The sequence below is a fragment of the Podarcis gaigeae genome (genome assembly GCF_964106915.1).
Source record: "Podarcis gaigeae genome assembly, chromosome: 1".
NCBI classification, from domain to species: Eukaryota; Metazoa; Chordata; class Lepidosauria; order Squamata; family Lacertidae; genus Podarcis; species Podarcis gaigeae.
In genome coordinates this window covers 78,265,841-78,279,888 of record NC_139678.1, presented here as the reverse complement: position 1 = coordinate 78,279,888, position 14,048 = coordinate 78,265,841, and the positions used below count along the sequence as shown (strand labels likewise).

Sequence of the window (14,048 nt, the reverse complement as noted above, 5' to 3'; positions counted from 1 at the left end):
CAGTATATGTTCAAGGTGTTGTTAAGAAGCCATGTTGCTTTTTAAAAAATGAAGGTATGAATTTTCCTACTCAACACCATCATCCAGAGTTTAGAAAATTTGTTTTCCTTTATGCATTCGCTTCCCCAAGGATGTGCATACCTTCATGCACAAAGAGCAGAAACCTCTTTTTCATATGAAAAGTAATTTTGATTATGTTTCCTGATACTATGTCATTATTGTCCTCTATAGATACTTACTTCGAAATGGAAGCTAAAAAAAAGCCTGTTGTTTTGGAATTTTTTGTTTTTATTTTTTGGAAATGTTTTTCTTTACCTCTGGCATGCAAATGTACACATTTCCTAGTGTCCACACTACATTCATTTATAGAAACACAAGTAGGATGAAAGAATATTCTCCTATAATGAGGGGTGATACTGAGATCTAGGGAAAGGAGCTAACATGAAACAGCTCCTTTTATTTAATTTCATACAAGAATCTTCAGGTACATACGGTTTCCAGGTGGTCTCATCAAGGTGTAACTAGATTGTTCATGCAAACATTGTTACACTAGTTGCAGATTCACATCAAGGACAAGCATTGGTTCCAATTTCATATTTAGCAGGTGTTGATAGATATAGTGTATTCACTTGAGATTTATATGTTTAAAGAAAGGGGAAATAATTTCAGAAAAGTATGAAGAATCCTTTCCTGTAATTTTTACTTCAAGTAATTCCTTCAAAATTGTAAGTGGAATGCTGACAATGTTGAAATGTTTGCATGAGCTCAGATTTGTCTAAATATGTGGTATTGACATGGGATTCAGAATATTGTTTCATCAGATATCCTTTTTTATTATTGCTATGCTGAAGTTATTCACATGTTCTATTCTCTTTTCTAGACGTGGAACTGGTGCTTTTAAATCAAGAGTGGGACTGCCTGCTCCTGCTCCTGTAATCAATAGCAAATATGGACTCAGAGAAACAGATAAACGTTTAAACAGGCTTAAAAAGTTGGGTGACAGCAGCAAAAATTCAGACAGCCAGTCTGTCAGCTCTAACACTGATGCAGATACCACTCAGGAAAAAGCTCATGCAAGTAAGCAAGGGGAGCTAACCTTTTGAAGGTCTTTTTTCTATGCTTGTTGTCCTATAAGAAGACACAATTTGGGCTTTTCATTAGAACTTTTTTCATTCAGAAGTCAAGGGTTGGGGGTAGATTCTGTTCAGAAGTATAACGTGCTGTTAGGCCTCTGAAAATTGATGTGAGTACTTAGAGCGGAGGGTTCCAGGATATATATAATCAGTGCCTCAAAATGTAATAAAATGACTAACAGTTTGTACTAAAAGGGTTTTCACTATCGTTATAATTATCAGTTATAAATAAACATTAAAAATTACATAGCAGTTTTTGACTTGGTGTTAAGTTAGCAAGTTGAGTAGGAAAAAAACATTTATCTTTACAAATGTCAGCTATTTTGGTAGTATTTCTAATTATACTATTCAGTGGCGTAGCGTGGGTTGTCAGCACCCGGGGCAAGGCAAGTAATTTGCGCCCCCTAACCCATGGATTTGCGCCCCCTAACCCTAACCCCCAGATGTTGCGCCCGGTGCGGCCAGCCCCCCCCTGCACCCCCCACGCTACGCCACTGATACTCGTTGCCTGTCACTTAAATAACCATTCAGTTTGCTTTCATTGTCTGGCAATAAATTATCATAATATGTGAATCATAGAGGGTCAGAAATTTAAATTTGTTCAGAGCCATGAAACTGTTGCTGTCATGATAAATCAGGGATAACCAACGTGGTACTTTCTAGTTTTTCTTGGACTACACTTCCCATCAGTGTGGCCAATGCTCTAGGATGGTGGGAGTTGTAGTCCAATAACATCTAATGGACATCATGTTTGCTAACCCTCTGCTAAATCAATGTTGACAACTGAGAAGTGGACAGAATTCTTGGAGCCTTAGACACAAGAAAGACATAAGGATAGCTTTTTCCGGTATGAAATTACAGGCATCCTAATAATGAAACACGATGAGTGTAGATAAGCCCAGAAACTTGTTCTTTTTTTAAAAAAAAATCTCCATGAGCAGACAGATCTTGTATTTTATCCACAGGCAGAACACAGACAATGTGGTATCTCAAAGTAATTATAGCCATTAAAAAGAAATAAGTGCATAGTAAAATGGGAATTCTTATGGCTCTCTCTTTTCGGTGCTTAAGGAGAACTGAACAGATTGCATGCAGTTAGTTTGTGATTACTGGTACAGTACTTTTCATAGTTAATAGGGTTATACCAATGTAAATTATTGGTGAATAACTTGGGTTAGGATCCAAAATTACAAATGTAGCTTAGAAATAGCAGACATATGTCTTATACTCTCCTGGATAGATTTGCTAGTGATTTTTAATCACTATTCATTAATATTTTAACCATATTTTCAAAGGTCTGCATAGGCAGTATTCAGTGACTTTCTGTGGACAGTTTTTGATTTAGCTAAACTTCAACACTGTGTGCTGCAAGTACATATAATAGAGCCCCTGTTTAGATTCCGAGGAAATGTTGTTACTACATGCTAGCAATCAGCCGTGAGAAATAACTTTGAAAGAAAATCTAACTTTATTCTGTTTACTCTTTCAGCTAACCGCAAATCTATTGGTGTAAAAAAGAGCAGTAAGAGTAGAACATTAACAAGGCAGTCTATTTCAAGAATTCCAGCTTCATCAAATTCTACCTCATCCAGACTAACTCATCTAAATAATTCCAGGGTACCAAAGAGATTGAAAAAGCCTGCAAAGCCTTTACTTTCAAAGATAAAATTACGAAACCAGTGCAAAAGGCCAGAGCAGAAACATGCATCTCGAAAACTCGAAATGGGAAACTTGGTTCTGAAAGAGCCTAAAATCGTCTTGTATAAAAACTTGCCCATTAAGAAAGAAAAAGACACAGAGGGACCAGTAAAAGTTGCCGTCTCTGGCGGCTGCTTAACGAGGCATGCAGCACGAGAATATAAACTAAATTCAGTGAAAGGTGCTCATGAACCTGGGGAGATATCACCCTGTACATATATAACAAGGAGGTCGATGAGAACACGAATGAATCTGAAGGAGACCTCTGACTTAAAGCTTGAACCAAATATGCTGAATAGCTATAAAAACAATTTGACTGGCGTGAGAACCGATAGCTTGGAGGAGCAGTCTCTTGTGGTGCACGAGAGTGAGCAGGCTCATGGGACATCACACAAGCGGGAGGGTAGGTGTCAGAAGAGTGACAGGGTTGTGGCCAAAAAGAAATCCCGACAAGGAAGACTGGTGAAGCCATCTTTGAAAACAGAGGAAACTGATCCTGCACACAACTTGTCTGGCAAGGACAAAGTGCCAGATTTGATCAGTTCACGTTCTGACCTAGGAGAGATGAACAATGTTGTGGATTCAGCCATTGGCTATAAAGACTGCATCCCTTCCTCCGGTGGCTGCTCCATTGTGACTTCGGACACTTTCAAAGTAAAGGACCGTTTTAGGACTGCAAAAAGCAAAAAGAAAAGGCGAATCACAAGGTATGATGCACAACTAATCCTTGAAAACAGCTCTGGGATTCCCAAACTGACCCTTCGGAGGCGGCATGATAGCAACAGCAAGACAAACGACCAAGAAGATGATGGCATGAGTTCTTCAAAAATAAGCATCAAACTTAGTAAAGACCATGAAAAAGATAATAATCTATATGTAGCAAAGCTTAATAATGGGTTTAACTCAGGATCAAGTAGTAGTTCAACAAAATTAAAAATACAGCTAAAGCGAGAAGAAGAAAACAGGGGAACATATTCTGATGACCTCCATGAGAACGGGGTATGTTGTAGTGATACTCTTTCTCTGTTAGAGTCACGAATGGAAGTGGATGATTATAGTCAATATGAAGAAGAAACTGTAGATGATTCTTCATCTGCAGAGGAAGAGGAGGAGGAAGAGGATGAGTATGATGATGATTTTGAAGATGATTTTATTCCTCTGCCTCCAGCTAAGCGATTAAGGCTTATAGTCGGCAAGGATTCAATAGATATTGACATTTCTTCCAGGAGACGAGAAGATCAGTCTTTAAGGCTCAATGCATAAGCTTACAGGTCTTAAACTGAACAGGATGTCCATTTTTTAAAAAACAAAATTCCAATTAATTATTCCTCAACTGATGAACTTTCTGAAAATGTTAGTGGAAGCACTTCTTTATTGTTTATTCACTTATATCAACATAATATTGTAGAAAGTGTACAGCATACTGACTCCTTAAGTCATTTGTGCAGATTTTTATTGTACTTTTTAATAGCCTTCTTATGTGCAATTCTAAGTTAGAAAAATGCTCTATTGTAAAATAAAGGCTCAAGCAAAATTACAAAAATGCCATCAAATGTTTCCATGCAGGTTAATTAAATCACAATAATGTGGCTTCACAATTATTTTTAATCCGTGAGAGCATTATTTTGCTCTTACATCTGACTAAACAATCTTAAAAAAAAAATCATAGTAGCAGCCTATTTAAGGTTTTCTAGTATGTTAATATCACCAGCAATGAACTAAAGCTTTTCAGTTTATTTGCTAGATGTTTTCCCCCTTGGAGTTTGTCAGTTTTAACACTGTATGCTGTCCCCAGACGTACTGTTTGTGGCCTTTGTTATAGTAGCAAACCGTTGGTTTGAAGTCAAATTGATTTCTTTAAAAAAAAAAAAAAGGTGTTGACAGTTTGCTGACTTTTAGTACATTATATGTACAAAGGTAGCAGTATGCAGAATACCAAGTTTGGATATGGTGTATTTATTTCTTGTTATGTAAATTAAAACACCTTGTATTTAACACTTTTTCGATACTTTTAGATAAAATTGTTCTTTGCAAGAATGATTGGTGCTTATTTTTTCAAGAACTTGCTGTGAAACAATGTGATTACAACAGGCAACATTTATCCAATGAACTGCAGCTATCCGAATTGGATCCTCATAGTTTTCTGTTGCACTTGTAAAATGCTACAAGGAATTTAAAGAAACCTATTCACTTTAACTTATGATAGTTTTATGAAATTTAAAAGAAAAAACCTAAGTCACAGCTTTTGTTCTGTGGTGATCTATAAAAATGTTTGTCTTTTGAGATCCAGTGTAAAGGACTGAAAAAATGTATATGTTGTAAATATTTGTGTGTTGTGAGAAATTTTGTCATAAAAATTGATAACTTACAGAAGGGTTTTTAAGTTTAGAAAAACATTCATGCCAATAAATAGGAAATTATAAACCTAGTTTTAAATCATTGATTTTTTTAAAAAAAGTTTTGTTTTAGCTCACATTTTGAGTTGTGTTTTTTTAAGAAGTTCACTTTTTTAGAACTAGAGTGAGAAATTAACTGGTGGAGAATTTAAGGATATAAGTTAACCATTTATTTGAAAGCACATCTCAAATGGTTTGAAAAGACAGTTGAAGAAGAATCAATCGGCTGCTCAGCTTTTACAATTCTGTGCACTGAAATTCACACAGAATCTTAGATACAGAATTTCTGAGAACATTGGCTTGCTTTCTACAAGTTTCTACTTCACACAATAATGGATATATGTTTACAGGCAGTTTTTACCAATCGACAGATCTATGTGCACTCAAAAATGCAAATTGAGCCCTCCATTGAAATGAATAGGGGAGCTCTTCTGAATGGGGAAATTGTGTTCTTGGGGTAAGCATCCCATAACAATAAGCAGTTGTTTAATTGGAGAAGGCTGTAATGTGTGGTAATCGGTGAGTCTGTGCACAACTGTCTTCTCATTGCTTCCAGTTATATTCCTTTTCCTGTACATTACTTATGCAAAAGAAAGAAAGAAAGAAAAAACCTACAAAAATTTGGCCACTTTCAGACCAAATTATTGATCTTGTATGCAATAAATACATTCACATATTTGGGTGGTGTATTACTTTTTTCTAGCAAAAAACAACAACCTGATTTCCTTGGAGCAGAAACTGTATTTTTGATTGAATTATTATGATACTTTGGCATAATAGCTACAACAGTGCTGCTGCTGCTACTTCTGCTGCTGTCAGAGTAGCATGGGAAGTTCTGGACAAAGCAAATATGTTCACACTTATATAGGGAAGATCCACAACATGGGCTTTCCCTCCATGTATTGGGGCTTCTCTTGTTACTGTAACAGCATTCCAAAGACCCAGCACTGCTATGGATTCCATACTGCCAAGTAACGCAAGGATCCAGTTTGTTTTGCTTGACAGCAGATGAAGATTACAAAAGTGATTGATCATGGCATGCTTTTGGAGGGATGGGTGGCTCCCCAAACTTGGATGGTTTGCCCAAGCCTGCAGAAATATTGAAGCTGTACAATATATTATTATGAAGCACAATTGTACTGTCCAGAAGAGCTACACCCCAAGCCCCACCCCACCCCACCCCACAAACATCAAAACAAATTTGAAAAAAGGACGCATCCTTGGCCAGTTTTGTGTCATCTCAAAGCACACGCCCTTAAACATCAGTTAAATGAACTTGGGCACAAAACTGCCCAGTCATTGTCCCAGGAGAATTAAGAAACAAGTGCTGTCGGACTGCCCACAATTATTCCTGAGCAGTTCTTTCATTTTATAACTGAGACTGCATTTAACGATGCCAGAAGGGTTACATTTAATGGAAATCTTTCAAAAGTTTGGAATTTGCCTTGGAAACTGGACGTTTTGTCATGTGAATTAGTAGTAAAAGTTTGTATTGCTGAAATTTGATTTCAAGATGTTTACATTGAAATTTTATTTCAGTTCTAGTAAAAATAGGATTGCGGAACTGAATTGAGTGTTTGGCATTCCCCTCTTCCCCATAACTTATGTTGTCACGAACATATTCCAAATGCAATAAATATAATTGAATTATATATCTGTAATATTGATGACGGGTAAATATATTTAATATTGATGCTGTTAAAAGGATTTTCTTCAGCTTTTGCAGTAATCTATTGAGTATCAAATAACTTTAACGCTTGCTCCGAGCTGTATCCAGTATATAAAATGGAACCATCAAAATGTATTACGAGAGAATTAGTGTACATAGTGATCAATTTTTATTTGTGCCAATATGGATTTGAAATAAATGGGACCAAAAATTTGGAATTTTAAATTCATTCAATACTGAGCTGGCTCTGAACAAGTTTTTACCTGCTTTTAAAATGTTTAATTATCTTTGTGAACATTCAGATTTGCATGTAAAATATGGAGATTGTGTTTGCCATTCACTGTGTAACTGAACACTTGGTAGCTCTTGTTTTCAGCATGAACCTGTGCAAAGTTGATTTTTGGGCAGATAGCCCAGTCAAGTACAGCATTGGGAGCATCTTATCTGAATAGTCTGGCCGTGCAAAAAAACAGAAACTCTATTCACATTAGACTATTGTGAAATGAGTCTGTGGCTGTGTTGTGCACCACAACAAAATTGGATCTAGTCAGACAGCTTGAAAAATGGGAATTCAAGTGTTGTTTCCTCTAATTGCTTCTCACCTGACACTTTAAATACTGAAGCAGTCTAAAGTAGGGGTGCAGAAGGAGACGCTGCTCTAGTTACTTTTTTAAAAAATCCCCAGTTCAGAACAGTTTCTTCATTCTTCATTTTACTTCATGAGAGTGGCCCAGTTCAGATTGAGCAAACTACTGTGATTTGTTGCTCCATGCAGGAGTTGTGGGGTTGTGAATTCTCTTATCCCCCTCCATGCAGGAAGTATTGAGATTTAAAGCTATTGATGGTTAGGTACAGAAAATGTTTTTTTGCAGCATCAAGCTCAGGAAATAATTGGTGGAGTGGGAGCCTTCAAATCCTGAAGCTGTGCTCATCTCTAGAGCTGCTTATTAAGGGAATCAGAGAATCGTAGAGCTGGAAGGGACCACAAGGGTCATTTAGTCCAACCCCCTGCAATACAGGAGCCTTTTGTCCGATGTGAGGCTCGAACCCACGACCCTGAGATTAAGAGTCTCATGCTCTACTGACTGAGCTTCTATGTGGGTTCCTAGTTTGATGCCCGGACTTACTAGCAAACTGTGGTTTAAACAAACAATCATTTGCTGTGTTTAGGTCTAGGAGCTTCTGGAAGCCTTTTTGGCTGAAGAATGGAGTTAAAATGCTTTATCGTCTTATTTTTGATAGTTCTGTCTTTTAATCTTCATCCAAGGAGCTCAGTGCTGCATTTTAGACTCAAAAAGCAACCTGGGAGGTATGTAAAACAAAAATCAACTTGACCAGGACCACTCTTTATCTGTTTAAAATTGTAATAGTGGGGAGTAGAGACAGACCAGCCCACTAGACCTTGGCTTTCCCATATCCAAGCCTGTTTCTGTTATGTCTCCCACTGAGTTGTAAAGCAGATGAAACAAGGGAAATCCTTCAGCACGCCGATGGTGATGGTATTGCATAATTAGCTTGTGTGTTAAAATACATGTTTCTGGTTTTCAACATTCTCTGTTAGCTCTTAGTGGGACATGGTTCTGCTGACTCTAGGATAGTTACCAAATTTTAGATGCCCACTGAACAGTCTTATTTCTGGATTAAAATTGGAGGCACACATTGTGCTTAAGCTGAAATACAGTCAATGTGTGTTCTCTGAGCTCCCAGAACTGTGAGCGCATCCTCCATGCAGCTGCTGGATAAAATGTAACTTTGATGTAGGCACACAGCTGTCTGCCCTCTCCTTTGTTCAGTTAACTGGATTTTGAGGGCAGGACCAGAAAAACTGAGAAACGCAGTTGCTGCTGGGCTTTCCCTGTGACTGCTATATCTTCAGCTGCACTGTCCATATATTAGCGGAGGGGTGGAGGGCTGATGCCGTACAGGGATTCCCTTCTGCAGCTACAGAGTGGGGGGGGGGGGGCATGTGACCTTTCAGATGTTGCTGGATTACATGTCTCCCATCAATCCTGACCATTAGCTATGCCGGCTGCAGCTGATGGGCGTTGGAGCCCACAAGCACATCATTTTAGAATTGCTCCTCTACCTTCCCACCAGCTGAAAGTGAGCAAATCCTGCTCCTTGTCTTTGTCAGTGTTCCTAAGGGCATTTCTTTATTTTCTCCCACATATTTGAATAATTCTTCTGCAAGGGAGCAGCATTATAATCACAAAATCTACGTGTCTGTAATGTCAACGACTCTTTTATTTATATAGTTTTAATATTATGTTCAAGGCAGTTTACATCCAAACTGACAAAATGTACCAAAATGCAAAATCATAAAATAATGCAATAAATCATAAGGCAGTAGTATGTAAATGCCAAGGTATTAAATGGCAATCCCTTAAAGTTCAATTCAGCAAAATAGAACTACAAAAAACAAGCTCACTCATACAAACCAGTTCATAATAACTTCATTAATCTCAACAGTAAAATAGAAGGAAATGACCCCTAGGGAAAGGGTGGGGCGCACTGTGTCTCCCCAGGATCCATGGAATATAGAAACATTCCTACACTTTCTGTTTAACTAGCATGGAATAAAGGCCAGTTCTCCAAAATAAAGTACAGCTGGCAACCCTGCTGCCGGCTATTGTTTCTTTCTTGGCTGAACTTCTATAAACCTTTAGCTTGGTAAGCTTCAAAGTGCTAAATGGAACTTTGCTTTACTTTAGAACTTTACACCTTTTCCTCGGAGGGTCTCGAGCTGTGACATGCTAAATCTCTTATAGCAGAAGAGAATTTTCCTCCAGCTGGTGCCATCTGAGGTCATCCAAAGAAGTTGACTAGCAGTTAGTTTTGCCATTAAAAAAAGAAATAACCATGTATGAAACGAAACACTGCCTTTCGTCACATTGGAGGGAGGTGAGAGGTTTAATTGAACGGATGGTTTACCTATGTTTACCTGTGTTGAATTGACTGGAAAGAACTGGTGGCTGCATTCACAAAATCTGAACTGGCAGAGGTAAGTGAGGAACACTTAGCTACCTTAGCAACTGCCAACTGCCCCTCAGCCTTTGATTTTTGCAGTGAACCATATTTAATGCTGTACTTAGCATGACATTTGACTCCTATTCTTGCTATGCTCCAGTGCATGGCTTGATGTTTTCACATTTTGGAGACTTTCATTTTGCATAAATGTTCCGTAGAGTCAGAGCTGTGTGTGGAGCTTTTTATTCTGCACCCCACCCCTGCCCCCCAACCACTGAGTCTCTTGGGCTTGCCAATCAGAAGGTTGGCGGTTCGAATCCCCGCAATAGGGTGAGCTCCTGTTGCTCTGTCCCAGCTTCTGCCAGCCTAGCAGTTTGAAAGCATACCAGTGCAAGTAGATAAATAGGTACCACTGTGGCAGGAAGGTAAATGCTGTTTCAGTGCACTCTGGCACTCGTCACAGTCCTCTGTGCACCAGAAGCGGTTTAATCATGCTGGCCACACGACCTGAAAAGCTGTCTGTGGACAAACGCCGGCTCCCTCGGCCTGAAACAAGATGAGCACCACACCCCATAGTCACCTTTGACTGGACTTAACCGTCCAAGGGTCCTTTACCTTTTCCTAGTACCTAATAACAAATATATTTTGTCCACACATAGACATCGATGTGAATAGCTGCCTTTGGCATATTGAAGGCCTGAATGTTGCAAGAGCATCCTTGCCTATTGACTATTTTTTACAGGCTAGAGGAGATCATGTGGCTTATTGGTCCTTGCATAACATGCAGGATGGACTCTCCAACTTAAGCTACTTAAAAAATAATGTGTAGCATTTGCACAGAAGTTTGTTTTTTAGCATTCAAAACTGTGTCATACTATAGCAATCCTAACATTTAGAGTAGGACATTATTCATTTTCAGGATTTATAAACTGCTCTACATTCAGACTAGGACAGACCATAACCAAAATACCGAGCATAAAAATCATATTTAAACCAAAAAGAATTAAAAGCAGCAGAAACAAAATAGACTCCTTGGGAGAAACCATGCTGGGCCTGGCTTTCACTTCAAAGAGAAGAGAATGCCAGAGACCAGACGCTCCAGTACTAAAAGGTTTGCTGCAGGGACATGTGGCATCATCAACAGATTGACATTCACAGATCTAAGTGACCAGGGTGGGATGCAGGGAGAGAACAGGCTTCTTAGATGATACACCCCCATATAGAACATGGGAAACTTAGAGTGAGTCAGACAACTGGTCCAATATAATCTAGCTCAGTATTGTCTACCCTGGCAGGCAGGAGCTCTCTGAGGTTTCAGAAAGGTGTATTTTCCAGTCCTACGTGGAAGTGATGGGAACTGAACCTGAAACCTGTGTATTGCAGGCAGCATCTGAGGATGGGTGAGAATGGTGGAAGCCATATATTGGGTCAGCTTCCTGGCTCATAGCTCACACTCTTAAGCCCAAATAGTACATCACTACCATTTTTTAATTGGCTGAGTTTATCCAAATCACCCATAGCCCCTTGTTTTTTAATATAAAATATTCTATGGATTTCGATCCATAAGGGGAACTAGGAATGTTTGCTATGGAAATCATATACTTTGTATATATGCAAAGGTCTGTAGCTATGAAATATACTTGGCACATGATATTAAACGGGAAATCTGACCAAATTCTCTTTAGGATTAAGTTTTATGCAAGAAAGTTAATAGACTAATATCAGTTTTTAATTGCAAACATGAATAGAACTGGAAAAGTAACTATAAGCCAATAAAGATAAACTGATTTCTGTAATACTTATTGTTACATGCCAGCCCAATCTCCGCCAAGTGGTGCGTGAGACTTTGGGGGTCCCAGGTGCTTACCCAGGGAGAACATAGCAAAGATGCTAAGTGAAAAACACAAGGGAATAAATATAAACCTAACGCTGAAAAAATGGGAGAACAGATCGTTTGATTTAGTCACCCATGTAACAATCATATTAGAAGGGTGTGTGTTCGTGCAGAGAACAAAATCTTTGTTGAAAAATGGCTGACACCCTCCGAAAGGGAACTTGGGTGATGAGAGCCAAAATGGCCACTGAAAACTAAACCCTTAAGATGCTATAAGAGTGAAGCAAAACCAAGTGCATATGAATCCATGTTAACTTCAGTACTGTAAATGGGATTAACAGGGGATTCATACACTTGGGTTTGTTTTAGACTGTGTTTAAAGGTAAAGGTAAAGGTACCCCTGCCCATACGGGTCAGTCTTGACAGACTCTGGGGTTGTGCGCTCATCTCACTCTAGAGGCCAGGAGCCAGCGCTGTCTGGAGACATTTCCGGGTCACGTGGCCAGCGTGACAAAGCTGCATCTGGCGAGCCAGCACCAGCGCAGCACACGGAAACGCCGTTTACCTTCCCGCCAGTAAGTGGTCCCTATTTATCTACTTGCACCTGGGGGTGCTTTCGAACTGCTAGGTTGGCAGGCGCTGGGACCGAGCAACGGGAGCTCACCCTGCCGTGGGGATTCGAACCACCGACCTTTCGATCGGCGTCCCCCAAGACTGTGTTTATGGGGTACTTAAAGCTACAACTGTGCAAGATACTTTGTTCTGTCCAAGCCAAAGGCAAAGGGTGACTCTGCCCTACTTTCCAAGAAATGCCCACCCCCATCTCAATATCAGTGCATAAGGCCTATTTTCATTGTGCCCGCCCTTGCTATGCACAAAGCAGAGATGGGTCACCTTTGGCCTTCCAGATGAATATGGGCCAATCCTGGAGGGGAGCTGGAGTCTATCAACATGGGAGGACCACAGCTTAGCTATCCCTGGTCATTGTGTAGCTATATGCACTCTAACTACACTGCATGTGCTCCCACCAGCAGAAGTGTAGCGTGGGGCGAGCCAGGGGTGCTGTGGCCCCGGGTGCAATTTTGAGAGGGGGCGCAAACAGGCACCCCCACAGCAGGCTCCTTCATCGGAGCCTGGCTGAGTGCCAGAAGGAGCAGCACCTTGGCTGTGGCAGTTGTGCCTGGTACAGCTCTGCCCCCCAGGTCAAGCCTGATCCAGGTCTGAGCCGGCGGCGGAGAGCAGGTGAGTCGGCAGGTCTGGCGTGAACCAGTAGCGGAGAACAGGAGGAAAGTAGGCAGCAGCTTCCTCGCCTCTGAACTGTGGTGCATGGGAGGGCGCCCTCCGCGCCCCACCCCCTCGGGGGCGTATGTACCCGGGTACGCCGCTGCCCACCAGCATATGGCAATTACACTGTCACTTTAACCTGAACACCAGCTCCTATGTGCTATTGCCTGCATCACCTCAGTTCACAGAATCAGATGTTTGCTTTTTCCTTTTTGTGTGTGTGTGTTTTTAAAAATATGTTTGGATTATTTTCTTTAGGTAGCGTGTGGAATGACAGGTTTCTACCTATCCTTTAAAACAGACATTTACATAAAGTCCTTTTTCCTTAGGAAAACAACTGCACACATTGAATAGTAAGTTGCGCTAAATGTCAACATGAGACTGATATAAGCACCACAGCCACCCTACTCAGAATAAGCCTATTTAGGAGATGGAAGAAGAGTTTGGATTTGATATCCCGCTTTATCAGTACCCGAAGGAGTCTCAAAGCAGCTAACATTCTCCTTTCCCTTCCTCCCCCACAACAAACACTCTGTGAGGTGAGTGGGGCTGAGAGACTTCAGAGAAGTGTGACTGGCCCAAGGTCACCCAGCAGCTGCATGTGGAGGAGCGGGGAAGCGAACCCGGTTCACCAGATTACGAGACTACCGCTCTTAACCACTACACCATACTGGCTGTGGTGTAGGGGGCAAAACTGTGTCTTAGCAGGAGGCGGGTTCAGCTCCTGGGATTTCTGCCTGAAAATCCCAGACAGCAAGATTGGCAAAGACCTCCCCAAAGAGCTTTGAGAGGTGCCACTAGAGAACAGATGGCACTGGGCTGCAAATGCCAAGGTTATAATGTGATAGCAAATGCTGGGATAAAGAAGAATGGAGCTCATAAGGAAACTCTTTGTGTTCTTTATCTAGATGCCTTACTTCCAGCATTTTATATAACTTGGGAGCAAAATGTCCCTCTGCATTATTCTGTGGTACCACATTGCTATGGTGCATTTATTTCCCAGCCTCTCCTCCTCCTCTCATGCAAATAGCTTTTCAAAGGAGCTTGTGGATGCTTTGATAACAGAT

General features: G+C 40.4%; 1 protein-coding gene across 6 annotated transcripts in view; it reads left to right on the top strand.

Moving 5' to 3' along the window:
* Positions 1 to 5,903, top strand: part of KMT5B (lysine methyltransferase 5B) — a 31,240-nt gene extending 25,337 nt beyond the window's left edge. For all 6 annotated transcript variants that reach the window (XM_083756632.1, XM_083756629.1, XM_083756631.1 and 3 more), the window contains 2 exons: positions 881 to 1,077; positions 2,623 to 5,903. In XM_083756632.1, coding sequence (XP_083612758.1) covers positions 881 to 1,077; positions 2,623 to 4,094 — 1,669 coding nt within the window. In that variant the 3' untranslated portion in view covers positions 4,095 to 5,903. The remainder of the gene's footprint in view (positions 1 to 880; positions 1,078 to 2,622) is intronic.
* The last annotated feature ends 8,145 nt before the right edge of the window (positions 5,904 to 14,048 follow it).